The sequence below is a fragment of the Dromaius novaehollandiae genome, chromosome 8 (assembly GCF_036370855.1).
Source record: "Dromaius novaehollandiae isolate bDroNov1 chromosome 8, bDroNov1.hap1, whole genome shotgun sequence".
Taxonomy (NCBI): Eukaryota; Metazoa; Chordata; class Aves; order Casuariiformes; family Dromaiidae; genus Dromaius; species Dromaius novaehollandiae.
This window is the reverse complement of record NC_088105.1, coordinates 36,163,139-36,179,990: the sequence shown is the minus strand read 5'-3', so window position 1 is coordinate 36,179,990 and position 16,852 is coordinate 36,163,139. Positions and strand designations below refer to the sequence as shown.

The 16,852-nt window shown below is 43.6% G+C and overlaps 1 protein-coding gene across 2 annotated transcripts in view; it reads left to right on the top strand.

Annotated features, from left to right (window-relative positions):
- LRP8 (LDL receptor related protein 8) overlaps window positions 1-16,852 on the top strand; it is a 178,359-nt gene that overhangs the window by 132,577 nt on the left and 28,930 nt on the right. For both annotated transcript variants that reach the window (XM_064516218.1, XM_064516217.1), the window contains exon 4: window positions 2,420-2,548. In XM_064516218.1, coding sequence (XP_064372288.1) covers window positions 2,420-2,548 — 129 coding nt within the window. The remainder of the gene's footprint in view (window positions 1-2,419; window positions 2,549-16,852) is intronic.

The following is a 16,852-nucleotide window of genomic DNA, read 5'->3' as shown; positions in this document are numbered from 1 at the left end:
AGTAATGCCCACACTTGAATTGTGAGCAGAAATTGTCTTTTTGCCGGTCGGTGATCATGCCAGGTTATGACAGTATTATATAATTAATATGTCACCTTCTGCAAAGTCAGGTGTTTGAAAAGTATTCCTACATGTCTTGACCCACTTCGTTCTCCAGGGAGAGTTACCATGAGCATGGAAAAAAGGGTCCTACTTGACATCAAAAGGGAATTTCTTTCCATCACCCCAGTCCAAACAAGAAGAAGTAGAACACTTTGGGGGGATGTGGACTGGTAACCTGATTGAGAAGTGTCTCGATTTTTATTTTTAGTTTCCCATTTTTCCCAGTATGCCGGTCAAGTACAAACCTTGCCCTTGAATGCACTGCACAAACGTGGACAGGAGGAAAACTTTCAAAGTGCAAAAGCATGGCAAATCATTGGGAGGAAGAAATCCTGGAGAGGAAAGATATTTTTATATTATGTTTTCTGAGCATTAAGTTTGGTCCTGGTAAAAAACAAAGTCCTCGAGCAGAGGGGGAGCCTGGGGCCGAGTGGGAGGAGAGGGCTCTGCAATGGCACAGCTGGTCACGTCGCAAAAGCCCCCACGGCTCCTGAAGCACCGGAGCCAGGCAATGTCCCCGTGCCGTATTTGTGGGAAAAAGCCTTATTTTCACCTCAGCAGCGCCAGGGAGGCTGTGCCCTGCTGTGTGGGCTGGTGTCAGCTCCCACGGGCCTTCCCAGTGTCAGATGATTTTTATTACTGCTAATAATAATATTTAAAAAGCCTACGTAGAATGCTTTTCTCCTCCCGCCGTGTAGATCATGCAGCATTCATAAATATTATTTAGGCATGCAGCGAGCAAATTTCAGCAAAGGCGCTGTCTTGCCCCAGGGTTATAAAACTTCATTACATATGTTATTAACTGTCCGTCCGTGGCGGGAGCTAATTTTTCTTGATGCATAGGTTGCCCACAGATTCTAGAAAGAAAGCTTTATATAGCAGGTCAAGGTGGGGAGAAGCCAGAGGAATCCCAGGATTAGATGATACGTCTTTCTAAGCAGCTCATTGATGCTTCGGGGCTGTAAGAGGCCCCTCGAAGGCCTTGGGGTGCGGGTGGGAAGGGAGAGGCACTGTTTCCATCCTCCCTTGCTCAGCACCTGGGAAGCTGGCTGGCTGTGCATAAAAATCTTTGCAATGCAAAAGGTATTTTTAATTCAGAATTTAGGTCCCTGCCTTTTCAGTAGACCTGCAGCCATATGTAACATTACCATCATTAGCACCAAAGGAAAAATCTATTTGCAAACAATGGTTTTTTTTGCAGGAAGAGTAATTGGTGTTTTTAATAAGCAAATCTGCCCAATTGGATAATGATTCTAGAATGCTAGAGAATATATTGTTTAAACTGTGCAACATTATACATTTGAAAGGGTATATTGTTTAAACTGTGGAACATTATGCATTCAAGCAGCCTTGTCACAATAAATGTAGATATGTTGCTCTTCAGACTAGTATGAATAGTAAGTAACTTCATTGCAGGAAAAAGAAAGGAATTTTAGCAATGCAAAATAGTTCTACAAAGACATTAAGCTGCACAGCTTGCTTGGTTCCAAATAAATTTGGCAGGTTTTTTTTTCATAGGTGCATTCTTGCACGTACCAGGATTTTTGCTCAAGTCTCAGTCACCTCTAATCTAGGTCATTACAGTTAGGCTGGTGTAGCACAGGTGAGTTTGTGCTTATGCTTTCCACTTACTTTCCCAGATTTACTGACCATAATCTGCCTAGAGCATGAAGCTTAGAAATTGCCCTACAAAACCAAACACACAAAATAAACCCTGATACTAAAATCAGGCAACTCATTTTTCTGACATATTTGGAGGTCGTATTTGCAGAGTGGTTTGTCCAGCGTTACCTGCTGCTGCGCAGGGTGCTAGTGCTGTGACAGCAACAGGTCAGTGTAAGCGGGGGGAGTCACAGCATGAAGATGACGAGGAGAAGGTGGGAATGGGCAAGGAGGCCACCGGAGTGCTAGGGAATGGCAGGGCCAGTGCAGGGTTCACTGCTGCTCGGAGCCACCGAGGTGGCCCCAAAGCGAGAGCATGCCTGCGAGGCAGTGGTGGCCAGGAGAAGTCGTGCACCCGTCCGAGTTCTGCTCTGCTTCACTCAGTTCCTTTGAGTTTTAAAGTTAAGTTTCTGGGGTTTTGTTGAAAGAAACCCTGGCTTTTTCTGCATTTAAAAGTACTGTGATCTTTCTTGGGGACACTGATACAAGAGAAGATTTAAGCAGTTGCACCTCAAAACTGTGGTTGACTTGGGGTCTTATTACAATATGTCAGCAGATTGAGCCATGCAAAATAAAAATAACTTTGAAAATGCAGACTACGTTAACAGCATCTAGAATTATGTTAAACTTTTTTTTCTTTATTTTATTCTTCTAGCCAAGCAAGTATGTCCAGCTGAAAAAATTAGCTGTGGAGACTTGAGCAACAAATGTATCCCGTCGTCCTGGAGATGTGATGGGCAGAAGGACTGTGAGAGCGGTATTGATGAGGCTGGTTGCACTCCTGGTGAGTTAGAGTAATGCTTTAATACATATGCAACATCTCTATTGAGGATGGTAAAAGTCCTAAAGTGACTTTTACAAATTGCATGTAAAGGGATGACTTTTCCTGCCAACAAAATTCATTCACTCCACATTTGCAATGCTAAGTAGCAGATTTTAGCAAAAGAGAGGAAAAAAGACTTCTCCAGTTGGAGCTGGCTGAAGACTATAAAGTGAACTGTATGGAGAACTGAATGGTCTTTTACTACTGTAGCAGACTATAGCTAGTCAGTTTGAAACACAAGTATCAGGATTAGTACCCAGATGACTTTATAAGAGCTTAGGTAAAAATGTTTAGACCCTCCCCTGTGACAGCCCAGCAGTTTACTGTCACCTCCCTCCTCCTGCCCAGTATAGCCCTATAGGCTAAGGTTAGCTTCTGTGGGGACATAATAAATAGGCCTGGACACTTCTTTATAAATAGGTTGTTGACTTGACTGGCTAGAGAGACAATGATATGCTATTTACTGTAATGGTTTTAAATTCAGTCCCTAAATGGTCATTGCCTTTTGTTAGGTCTTTCTCTGCTGAATAGGAGAGGTCTCTAATAGTGTTTTCCCTCTGAAAACTCCAACTCTGTGTAATCGAGTCATTTCTCAGACTGTCTCTGTGGATAAAAGTAAAACATATTTAGTTCTTTGTGCTTCTTATTGTCAAGTATTTTCTTTTCAGTGAGTGCTTCAGTCATTTTTGTGGCTCCCTTTGGTATCTCAACTGATTTTCCAACTTTCTCTTTATACAGACTTAGGGAATATCAGTCTTACGAGGACTGGGCAGAAGTAAAATCACCTTTCTAATCCTGTTCTCATATTTCTTTACATTTGTCTTTATTAAATTCTTCTTGTGCAAATGGTCCTAGGCTCTCAAGAAGCTGTCGCTTGCTCTGTGTGACTCTCATGGCAGATGAAATCAGCAGTTTTCTTTTTACTTCTAGATTATTAGTGATATTGTTGAATAATATCATGGAAAAACACTGATGTTTCTTCATTTGGTAACTGGATTTTGAGCTCTGATACCTACCTAGTTCCTAATTGACGTTATGTGTGCTTTACTGACGTTGATTAATGAAAGTGGTTTCGTAAGAAAATGTGGTGGTTCTGAGTGAAACGCTGTGGATAATTTTTTTTTGTGCAGTCAGCTTTATTGCAGCAAATACAATCTTACCAAAGATTTTACCATCTGAGCAACCTGTTCCAGTGTTTAGCCGCTCATTATAAAGCATTTTTTCCTGTGCCCAGTTGAAATTTTCCTTGTTGCAACTTGTGCCCATGGACTCCTGTCCTTCTGCTTAGCACCTCTGAGAAGTGTTAGGTCTAATTCACTTAACCACAGATTAGACACGTTTTCCAAAGCATCTCCTCTCCGTATTTGAAATGACTTAGAAGTCCAAGATATCAGTAAGAGGTAGCTGCGGGCATGCTGAGCTCTGTGCTTGCTCTGGGTAGGTCCCGTTGGGTTTGCAGCAATGCAAAGGCGTAGGTTGCCACGCAGTACCTCCTGGTTCACGTGGGCATGCACAGTTCCAAAGTCACAAGTTATTAAGATGTGATAATGTTCTTATGCCACTGGTCCCGTATCCCTTAAGCTAATCGAGGTATTTTGGCAGTTTTCAAGTGTTTTATTTGTTATCTGTATGAAAATCTTAGTGTTCTCTCTCTAGTATATGTATTTTTTTCCACTGAATGGAAGACACCTTTGGATTAGAGGCAACTTCAGAAGAGAATTCTAATTGCTAGTGGAAAAAATAGTTCTTTCCGCAATACGAGTTAGTGAAGTTAAAACAAATTTTACATAGGTGGCTGCCTCCACTAATTCAGTGCCACTACTTACGTCAGTAGTTGTTCTCTCATGGAGTTTGTTACTTACAATAAAAATTTGAAATTGCTTGCTTTTAACTTTTTTTTCCCCAAGGCTCTGAGGTAGCCCCCAAAATGAATTGAAATATGTTCCGAATGCAACGTAATTTCAGTATAATGATGCTATTAATGGGTATAAGACAGCTGAGTGTTTCCCTTCTGGATGTTTCAGTGTCTCCTGCATTGCTCGTCTTCCACTTCTTTAGAGCACGTGCAGGTTCTTAAAATGGAAATTTAATCCAAGGACAAATTATCCTCTGCTGATGCTTGTTGGGAAGCTCTTGTGAAGTGAATTAGTGGCTTTCATTTAGTCCCTGAGATCAGGTGCTGTTCGCACGCAGGCTGCCACCTCGGTGGGTGCGAATTGGCAGTGGCTGCTGAGGGTCACTGCTCCAACCAAGCCTGGGCTGGGAAGTCCTCTGGCTGGGGCCAGGTGGAAAGACACAGATGGGCACAATCTCAACTTCCACTGTGTTTTTTTGTCTGAGTAGGTGCCAACATCAGAGGCTCTTGGTCTTTGATGTCTGTCAACTTGGCACCTTTCAACAGCATTAAATTCCCTTCGAGAAGGGAACGGAGGAGACGCTGCTGAATGGCTGTAGTGGGAGCTTTTTCAGTAAGGTTGGTTGTCAAATTGAGGCGTTTTCCTCGTGGGTGTGGACAAACGTTTAAACTCTGAGAGTTCGTGGAGGATTGATAGCTATCCTGTCTTTTATCCAAATCTGATAAACCCCACTAAGCCGCTCCACTGATTCTGTTACCATTCCTATTTCTTCACTGTTTAGAATCCTTCTTCATCCCTTTTCTCTTATCTCAGCAGCTGATTCAAAAAAAAGAGATGCCTGTTCCTAGGTTCGAACCTCTTTTCCCCCCCCCCCCCCCCCCCCCCTTTACGGCTACACTCACTTTTCGGTTCTCATTTTAACTGCGGCTCCCTCACCAACTGTCAGCTGCAGCCCCTTGGAGCAGGGCACCCCTTCATAGCTAAGGCTGCACCTCTCGCGTAGCCGACAGACGTGTGTGAGAGTAACGCATCTCTCTGGATAAATGTTTGGAAGGGTTATTTTATTTGTGCTCAGAGTAATTTCCATGTTGAGAGCTTGCATGTGCAATAAAGAAGTGGAAGATGACTTGAAGACACTGCAAGTGAAGGCATCAAGGAGAAAAACCGAAGCCCTTTCTAAATCCATGTTAATAAAACTATTACTTTGAGCTAATGTGATACTCTAGATGCATCTTAATGACAGCTATTCCTATTTCTTGATAGGAATAATTGCCTCTTAGTATTTTAATCCTTCAAAAGAACTTATGCTAAATATGAAGTTTATAAACATTGCTTCAGCCTGCATTTCTGCATTTCTAATATGCAGCACTAGCGATAATGGGCTGGTTGTGGTGAGGCTGTGCAAACAACCCACCCCTATGTCAAAATGTTCACAGTCCAAGTTAAGGAAGGATGCTACAGCATGAAGGGACACGATAGGAAAACAAGGGATATGATATCAATATCATTCAAAAAATGTAAGAATAGGGCAAGTGTATTATGGTCTCTCCTCCTGTGTATGCTTCTGGGCTCCAACAACTTGCTTTTTGTTTACTGCTCTGGGTTTAATAACTCTTGATGGACTTTTTTTTTCCCCCTGAATTGTCTAATTGCTCGTTGAATCAATGTGAAATGTATCCAGTATAATCAGTGTAGGCATTGGCAAGGTCAGCTGGAAGGGCAAAAGCTGCTGTTAAGAAATATCATGTTCTTCTTTTAAGCTTTGTATGAACCATATCTTTGGTACATTATCCTGCACCTCTCCTTTGCTTTTGGTCATCTTGGAGACTTGCTGGTTGTCTCGATGGGCACCCTGTGTGATCTGAAATAGGGTTCATCACACCAGTGCACAGCATGTTTTTCCTTTATGGAGGTGGGGAATTTGCAGTCTTGCGTGATCTCTTTATGTATCTTCCTTTAGACAAAGGGTTCAGCTGCTCTGAATTTTATTATCTGAGAGCAGGTAAGCTGAAAAGAAATACATCATCCCAAACAATGCATAAGTCAAGTATTTCCCTTGAGTGCCTCTTCTCCCCCTGTCCAGTCCAGCCCCATGAAGAGCTAGCCTTGAGTATAAGAAAGTAAGCATGTATTAATTGGAAATAAGGGTCCTGTTTGCCATGTCTGGAGTGAGAAACAGAAGTTTGATAGATGAAATCCATTAAAATAAAAACTTCCTCAGAGATGTGTAAGATAGCCTGTGCTGGCATGTTAGGCCTGACTTGGTACCAGTGTTAGGAATGCAGTTATTCTCGTAAGCAGTCCAGCCACTCACCCCATCGTACCACTTGGAAGTCATTATAAATGGATGGTAATGCGCTGTTTTTCCATAACAAAAGATTTTGTGAAAAAGGAGCAAACATGATGACATTTTCACTCTATGGGAAAACTTCCCAAGGAAGCACTGGAAGCCCTTGTGCTGTGAATTTTTCAGCCTGCCATGGATAAAGCACCAGTGATGAGGGATCCAGATTTGTGCCTGCACACAGGCTGTAATTGCACCAGGGATTAATTGCAGATATTAGTCCTTGCATGTAGGTAGCTAAGTACCTGTCTGCCTAAACAATTTACTTCCAGCAGGTTGAGCAGTAGACTTTAAGCCCACTGCTACCTTTCAGTGCACAAATAATTTTTGAAGGTGCAGATAATCTGCCTGCTTAACATAAAAGAGTATTAAAAAAAAGAAAAAAAATGTTAATTTTCAGTTCTTTGGAGCAGAAGTAGTCTGTGTCTTTACAGTACTCAGTGTGTTGTAGTCATAAGTCAGGTTTGCTTCTCTAAAACAGATATCAGCATTTAATAACTAATAAGAAGCTGTTCTGAACCTGCTGGCCTAGAGGTACGGGCTTCCTTTTTTTTATTTCTCTGGTTCAGTTTTTCTGCTCCTGGTGTACCTAACCTTTCTCATAATTGATTGGACCAGCTTAGGAGCACGTTTACTGAGATTAAAAAGCGCAAAATTAAATGAGAGAGATTGTAATTAAAGCATCACAACTGAGGGTACTGCAGAGGTTGTTAAATCTCCATTAAGGGAGATGCTGACCAGTGTTTCATCGGCCGCTCTGGAGAGCAGAGAGCGTTTCCAGATGGCTTTAGCACAGAAGGGCTACCATCCTCTAACAGCAGAAAGGTGCGTTGCATCCCCTTAACCTGCACCATCCTTTAACAGCAGCAAGGTGCGTTGCACCCCCTTAACGCGCACCGCTGCTGTTCCTCCTGGTAGGGCTCCGCAGGATCGCTGGGAGAGAGAGCAAGGCTGGGGCCCCATCTCTTCTGGTTGTGTTACTGGTCCTCATCTGGACCAGTTTTGCATCCAGTGTGGGAACTGTGTCTTGCAGATGAGGAGTCAGAAGTGTACAACTTTCCCTCTTTGGACAGTCATACATGATGAAATGGTGTATTTATTAATACACTGATAGAATAACAGGGTATGTTCCCATGCTGTGATTTACTCCATTTAAGCCCAGTACAGAGACAGGGTTGTCCAAGGGAACCTGTGCAGTTAACGGACATACTTACACTTATCTCGGCAAGTTGTCCAAGGGAGAGAGCCAGGAATTCCTGCAGATAACACCCTTGTTACTGAGAGCATCTTCTCCTGTGCCTGCAAAGAACTGCAGTAGTGTTACACGTGACAGCAAGGTTGTCGCCAATTTGTTCTTGTGCATCTTTTGCCTTTTTTCCCCCCTCTCCTCATGTTTCGTCTTTTTCTCTCCTCAGACCCAAAGCTTTACGTTCTCAGAAATGCATTTGTGTAAACATATGCAGCATTTTATGAAATCCATAAATAGTCTGCGTTTATGTGGCACTAAGCTGTTTGCACTCGCATCCTGAGCATGCTTTGGTGACTCGGAGCTGCGCGCAGGTCCCACAGCTTTGCCTCTGTCTCTTGTGTACTTGCATCTCTCACCTACCTGTGCTGAGTACCCTGCAGGGCCAGCTCGCTGTGCTCTCTTCACTCCTGCTCCCACTAAGCTTTAAGCAAGTTAAAGATCCGTGTATGTGGATGCGGGCTTAGTGCAGTATTTGAATACGCTAGCTACTCTTTCAGATATTTTAAGTACAAGTAGACAAAGTTGCTTTGCAAGCAGTAGGTAGGGCTGTGGCCACTGACAACAACAGAGGTTGTTACTTAATTTTCACACACTAACCCTCATTTCTATAAACTTTCTTTACTTCTTCCCCATCTTTCCTACACGCTTACAGGTTTTTTCGACAGGCTTTTTGCTTGACTGAAAGTCAGGGGAAAGAATGCCATCGACTCAAGTGAGTTTTGGACCCTGGTCTTTCAGCTTTTTAGTGCTGACCTTGTATCTCAGAATTACTTCTAGATATTCAGCCCTGTGATACAATATGCCAGATGAGAAGGGAGCTAGCGAGGAGAAGTTTCTTAATTTAACAGTATTAAATTAAATTAAAGTAACAGAGAGCACAGGCTTGCTCAGCTGTAAGCCACATGTTCTTGCCATGGTAGCTCACAGCCTTCAGGTTGCTGTGGTAGAAATCATTTATAAGAACCTCAGGGCAGGAATTTGTCGCCGTCTTTTGGCAAAGCTCCAGATGCATGTGGGAGTGTCCATAAAAAGCAGCAGTGCTCACAGGTGAAGGGTTCCTTTTCTGGCCGGTCCAGGAGCAGAAAACTTTGAAAGCCAGCTCTTTCCAATGCGCTGCTGATCCTCAACAGCCCTCATGTCACCTGAGAGCCATTGGCACAAGGGACGACTTATAGCAGACTTAAAGCTGGTCTGATCTTGTCCAGCAGATCCACCTGGTGATGAGGTGGCTAACATGGGAGAATTACAAAGCTGGTTTAAAGCCACCTTCCCCTGCACTACTCCTCCACCTGCACTCACACCAACCGGGAAATCTGACCTTTTTACTGACAGCTAAATAGTTTTATCATGTTTTTAATCATTGTCCAGTAGTGGTGAGAAGCATCATGTCATCTCAGCGTCATTTTCTTCCGGATGCAGTAGGGGATACCTGTGGGGATTTGCCCATACCAATTCTGCTTGTGCCAAGTCTCTGCAGAATGGGCCGAGAGCTTTTTCCTTGGTGCTAATGAAGCGCTAACTTCATCTTCCTTTGCCACCTGATTAATACATGCTCTTTCATCAGAGTGATGAATTCTGTTCTTTGCCTTCATTAGCAGGCTAGGTGCACAGTGGTGTGCTGTTCCTCAGTCAGTTCAGAGGGAAATCACACACAAAGGATCGGATTTTGCCATATATTTCCCCTGAGGAACTCAGCCAATTTTAATAGGGTTAAAGCCCACAGTATTGCATCTGTGGAAATAGAGGGAATATTCAATCTAATATCGTCATTCATGATTATTTCAGCACATGATGAAAAGGAACATGGCTAGCCTCAAATTCCTGTCATTTTATAGAAAATAGCTCTAACTTGAGTACAGTTGCTGTGCTGGAGGAATCTACAATTATCCCCACGAACAGAAAGAAAATGACTATAGATTTAACAAATGAAAGTCCTTCACAAATAAGATAAGGTAGCACAGCAATGATATCCTCTGGGTTTTACATGATGTTTAATTACTGGACAGCTGGAGGGATTAATGCTTGTGCATTATGCCCTGGCTCTCAGAAATTAAACATCATGTACAGCTGCCACTTTATCACTGCTTAAAGTATTAGAGCTCCTTCAAAAGCAGTAGAAATTGCAGAAAAATCCCCATTGTTATTTAGGAAAAATTGCAGCCCATATAATCATATTCGTCCTAAGTTCCATCAAAACAAACATCAAGAAGCTTGGTAGCTACCTTTAACTGCACTCTTACAGTAAAAATAAAGGTAGTTTCATTTTTCATCTATTGGATGCTTGCTGTAATTAAATGTAAAATACTGCATTAGTTTAAGGTTAGGGGTAAGATATACATTGCCTAAGTCCAGAATTAAGCCGTAAAGCTGCGGGCTAAGCTGTGTCAGAGCTCTGCACCTGGGGAAGGTCAGTGCAAAATGGCTTTGTTTTCCCTAATCCTGACTCTAGTTCAGGTTTAGCAAAGCGCAGGCACAGGCAGTGCTCTGCAGATGGGGTTTCCCAGGAGCGCCCCGTGCCTTGCCCAGCGCAGCAGCCGCCTTTGCTGACGGTAGCCTTTGCACGTTTGCAGAGCGTCGATCCCTCTGTTTGAGGTATTCTGTCTGTACTGGAATGTTTTATGAATAATTTATGCTTTAAAACATAGGGAAGGCACAAAATGAAAACAAGACAATTGAGAATTTAGCATTTTGCAGTGTTTTCTTAAAGATACGTGGCAAAAAAAAGAGTGGAGGCAAGGGGAACACACTGCAAACACATACACACGCGTACCCACACACATCCCAAAACAATGATTTTTCACAGAATTGTGGAAGAATATGAAATACCTATTTTCGTACAAACATTTGCAGATAATCAAAACCAGAGCCTACTACTGCAGGACTGCACGTTACCTGTGCGCACCCACGAAAGCTGTGTCCTGCTGCTCTTTCCGGACTCTAGCTGGGGAAGTTGTCTCTGATTCTTCTTTCCCATCTTACGTGTCACACTGTCAAAGGAGCAAAATTTGGCCTGTAGTTAATGTTTCTCCTCTGGGCAGTCACTCTGTCAAGAATTAGAGCTCTTGGAGCTGAAACAGCCCAGAAATTGTCTCTCTCGGAGCCAAATATGCTTGTATTGCATGTCGCTGAAATGCTTTCCTCATGAGCGTGCAGCTGTAATTCTGAGCCTCTTCATCCCAAAAGCCGGAATCTGTTTAGTTATATTAATCCCTGCTAAGTGTCAGTGACATCGATCATGTTATGATGGCAGATATGTGAGGACAAGTTCCACCCATCAGTGGCCATGGATGCACGTGCTTTATGCTCAGTAGCAGGACTAAACAGTTAGGCTTGCTGAGAGTATGGTTTGAAGACAATCAGATAGCTTCAGCTCGGTGCAGCCCAGCCCAGGAGAGGAACATGTAACATTTGATGCAAAAAAAAAGAGAGCTGTTTTGCAAGACACATAAATGATAAGATGATATCTAAAAACGAACTTCATGGCTGAAATACACTGTTTTTCTACAGAGGAAAATATAATGGTTGGGTTAATTTTGCAAAGAGATTTGTTTCTTCTATAAAATATAACTGGGAGGGTTTAGCTCACAATACAATACACTTCTTTTTTCCAAAAAGTTTTAAATAATTGCATGTAGGTGTTATGTGAATGGTACATCATCTCTGCCCAAATTCAGCAAAGTACTGCCTTCTGTTTCAAAAGCAGTGAAATTTTAAAAGACAAATCCTTATGCTTTGGCAATCGCCTGACTATTAAGCTGAGCGCAGTTAGCACATAACCCTTACACTTTTAATTGCAGTGAGTGTCACTCAGTGCTCAGATTTTCCATTTGAGCAGAAAATTAAAGACATCTAAAGATGAGTGCCGTTCTTTTGTGGTATCGTGGGTACATTGCGTGGGTACATTGTTGACATCAAAAAATGGCTGTGCCACTAGAGCCACGTAAGTAAAAAGAATTAAGGACCAGGACCAGTTGTTGCCGTAAGAGACTGTTGATCTCTTCCCCTCCCAAAACTACCTCCACGGTCTTGTATTCGTCGGCTTGGTCTATCATACGTGGTTATATTCAGAGCCTCGAATCTGGCTACGCTGAATTCTGCTGGTTTTTCCCATTGTATCCTGGCTACTCCTTTTTTGAAGTACTTTTCCCTTCACGTTAGTTGCCTTGCAAACTGTTTTATTTCCAAAAGGTCTTTCTAAGTGTTGTTGCAGCTTCGTTCAAACTCATTTTGGATCCCTCTTTCTGGAGAACTGAGACCCTTGGGTAGGCTGAGGGGGTGAGATTTTGCAGAAGGGTTTGTGAAAATCCCCAGTTTTCCCTGGCTTTGTCTGCGCCTTAGATTCTGTGCCTTTTGCCTAGGAATTTGAATTTTTTTTCCCTACAAGTGCTTGGGAATGTGTGGGTAAGGAGGAGCTGACCGGCCTGTGCCATGACGCTCTACCAGTGGGCCTGGAGATGAAGATTTTGCCTTTCCACATTAGGAGAAAAATAGAGTTTGCAAATTTACCAAGAAAAAACAAATTGTGCCATCTTTTGCTAGTTTCAATGTGACTAAAGTATAGCTTTTAAGTTTATGATGCAGGCCTTTCCTGAGCTGGGCAAAAGAAACGAGAAACCAGTGGAAAAAATGGGCAAATACAGTGAGACGATCCTTGTCTCTGTGTTAGCAGATAAGCCCAGAGTGAATGACAGATAGCTGAGCTCTACGCATGGGGCTTGTCCTGGCAAAGCAGGGGATCCTGCTGCATCCGAGAAGTCTGCGTGCGTGGCCAGATGTGCTTTTTGAGGCGGTTTCTTGCAGGATCCAGGCACTCTTCTGTGCTGCTGCGGTCTGGTCGCTGGGAGCACTGCAGCCGTGGCTTCCTCACCAATACCGCCTCTGCGCGATAATACCAGAGCAGCTGCTAGCTTCATGGATGTTCTCAGGTGTTGCTGCGGGATTTGCCACGTTGGTGGCATTTGTAAAATTGCCATTTTAGTAAGCAAGTCATGTCTGAGGGAACAGGAGTGACCATGTCCCATACAGGCTCCAATTTTCAAAGTCAGTAAAGGAGCCCGTGAAACGCGTCCCAGCTTTTTTCTATTTAAATTTTGTCTAGTACAAAGCATTGCTAGTTTGATTCAGCTGATTATATTCTAATCAGAATATAAAAGAGTAATGATGGGTCTTTATCTCGCAAGATCCCCGTGGGGTGTCTCAGATTTGAGCAGAAAGCTGCACAGTATCAACCTCCAGTGCTCCGGCGGCCTTCTTTTTTCTCCCAAGCTGCTTTTTTTATCCTTAAACCCTCTACGCTGGTCTCACTTGTTCTCATTTTGATGTCATTTTCAGTCATTTAACAAGGAGAACCCTATGATAAAGTTCTTGATGTTTTCCCAGTGTGGATACAACAGGGCAGACTGCAAATGTGAGAGAGCAACCTTATTGCCCGTAAGTAGAAAAGACAGGGAGGAAATTCAGAGTTTACGTGTCTTTTAAGACATAAGCTGCTTCTCTCCATAAATTGTGGGGTTATAATTAATTGTATTTTCAGAAAATTAAACCACTTTGAATGAACAGATGATTCTCAGAAAATGTATTCTAAATCGGTAAATACATTTTTGCACAAACTATTATTTATCAGTAGGGGCTTTGGCATCTGGTTGCTCCATTATAATTAACTAATACTATGCAAATACTGCTCCAGAGAATGGAAAAATAACTCATTTGCGTTTGAGGGGAGCAGCGTGGCAAAGGCAGCGAGTGCACGCAAATATTAATTTGCTGGAGCACGTGCAACGGCTCCTTAGCTCCATTAGTGATTTGAACAATATCAGGAATTACTATTCCTTCTGCAGTCTTCGTCTATATGGGCTTTTCGGTATCAATCACCATAGCAACAAGCGCTGCTAGTAGTGAGCCTGCAATCCAGCTGCATCCTTCCCTCCGTGGGGGGCCTGTCGTTTTTTCGGAGCGACATGCTTCAAGGTCAGCTTCATTTACCTCCACCTCTGCTGCTGCCCTTCCTGGAGGGCAGCTTTCCCTAGGAAACTTGTCCTAGGCACAAATCTGGGCTTTAAAGGCTGGCATTTGACCGAAGAGCTATATCAAATATTTGGTAAGCACACATACTGTCTGCAGACAAAACAAATAGCTTAGATACAATTAAACCTGAATGTTGATACTAGTTAAATAAATCTAAGGTGATAACAGCACTGGTAACTGGCACAGGAGTTGCAGGTTAATTCAGCATCTCTGGACTCTGACCTCCGTAACTCCAGTTCAGCTCTGAGATTAATTTGCGTGGGCTGCGTTGGCTGGCTCTGCTCTTAAAGCAGCCTACCTGGGCAGGCGGAGCTCAGGCGTCCGCTGCTGCAGCCTCGCGGAGCTCAGATCCCAAACCTTGCAGTTCAGGGGCGTTTCCGAAGTCAACCCACCTCTCCCGCCAGGGTTCAAGTGGTGATAAATCAACGGCAGGCCCCTCTTTCCCCACTGCAAATGTTAGCAGGTACAAATCTCTCCAGTGCAAATGTTAGCAGGTACAAATCATCCCTTGCTTTCCTTAAAAAACCCACTATCAGAGTTAAGGAAACAAGAAGTTTTGAGCCATATTTCTTTGAGTTGCTATGGGGGGGTGTCAGAAAACCATACAATGTAATAATTTATCTTATTTTCTTCTCTTCAGCATCAGTAATTGCTGTTACCCACTTTACCACATATTTTACCAAATAATTATCTTTCTGTAAGTCACTCATGTAATTTCCAGGGGAACTGACTTTTTTGGAAGAAAAAGATGAATTAACTATCTGACTATTAGTGAAGAGCTAGATGGTCTTAATTAAGATTGGCAGCAGAAGCAGTGTTACCGTCCATTGTACATCATTCCCAGCTCTTATTGATGACGGCTGTCCTGTTTACTTCACATTTCAGGGTTTTATCCAGATTTGAAGATCCATGCTTTGTAGAGATGCCCTTTGTAAAAATGTTGTTGCATGCAAGTGTCGGGGAGGGGGAGGATTCGCAGTTCTCGGAGTGTGCTATGTCTTTACAGCAGTCTGCTTTACTTTATAAGTATGCACCTAAGTACTATGTGATGGAATTACCTTTATTTTTTGGGGCAGTGCTTGAGCCGAGATGGTCCCTGCTGCACCAGACTACTCAGTAAAGCCTCTGGCTGAATCCTGGCTCAGGGCAAAAATTGCACCATCACTTAAACACTAAGTCCACATCTACAATATCTCTCTTTTTCTTTACTTCCTCTATCCAAAGGCAGCTTCCACTCCTCTCTCCTTAAGGGATGTGACAAGGTTGCAGTCAGAAGCTGCAAGGCAAAAATTGGGACTGTTGTGCTACAGTAGGTATCAGGATATAGTACAAAGCCGAAATTAATGCAAAGCATCTCTGGCATATGTTGTCTAAAGGCCAAAACAGATGTACATTGCCATTTAGGTTTGATACTTTGCTCCCTAAAAATGCGAAAAATCTGAATGGCTTACAGTACTCTACAGAACTGCTTTTGTAATTACGCTTATTAACTGCTTTGAAGCCTGTTGGTTAAACACTTCCTGACAAACATTCCTAAGATTTCCATTGGGATCACTTCATATTTGAAGTACTTTTTGCACCTGAGAGCATGACACTTATAATTTCTTTGGCACTGAGAAAAGCAAGCTAATATTTGTTTCCTTTGTTTTGTGCAAAGAAGCTTATAATAGGGCAGACAGCAAAATCTGAGAATGCAAACAAATTGCTCAAGTCAAAGAAAAAATACCCCAGTGATCATTTAATTACTCTTCAAGGCATTTCTGTTTTAATACTTGGGAGGCAGTGAAATGCTATAGTGATGGGACTGCCTAGGAACCCTGACAGATTTATGCACGGAGATGCAAGGTAAACTGTCCCTGGGACTTCAGTTCTGCATCCCCATCTCTCCAATTGTTGCGTAAGATAATTCATAATGCTGCTCTTTATTATTGTTCTTCAAAGCAGCGCCAGGCCAGGCAGCAGAGACCTAAAGAGCATGAGCGCGTCGACTCCTGTCTAGGTGCAGAGGCAGCGTAAGCAGCTTTTCTGCGTGCCGAGCGAGTCCCCGCGTGGCTGGGAGCTGCGGACCCTGCTTTATCCCGGCATGCCCTGTGGATGCCGGCGGGCGAGAGAGGATGAAGGAAGGGTGAGGGATCGGCAGGGTATCTGCCTTCCCCGGGGCAGCAGGAGAGCCAGCTGCACATGGAGACGGAGGTCTCTGCACCCAGGAGGAGCTGTAGATGGCTGGCCTGAAGAGGGTCATCAGGTCTGTCAGCGAGGAGAAGGGCGTTTTTATCTCTTTGGGTTCATTCGGAGGCGCCTGGAGCAGCACTGTGCAGGCAGGGACCAGGCGCTCCCGCTGGGGCCGGCACCAGGAGGAGAGATCTCGGCAGCGTGGAGGCTGCCAGTGCGATTGTGGTGACACCTCGGCGGCTGGCATGGTGCAGTGGTGGCAGCCCGGTCTGTTCGGACTGGCTGACCCCAGCAGTGCCAGCGGCTGCAGGTGGGGAGACCAGAGCGCAAAGAGCTGCCCCGGCCTCTCGAGCCCTGTCGGCACCGGTGCCGCTGCCCCGTTGTCGGTCCCCACCTGAGGACAGCAGCGGTGCGAAGGGCAGTGAGCAACAGCGAGTCCGCGGTGCTTGTTCAGCAGAGGGAGACCTTCTAGTCTCTAGTGCTGTCATCACATTAAATTTACTTTTTAAAAAGAAATGACCATGACCATGCAATTTTCTAGCTACTGTCTCACAAGCTTCACTTGAGAAAGTCCTTATGAGAGGTAACAAAAGCTGAGCTGCTTCTATTTTCTGTCTTCT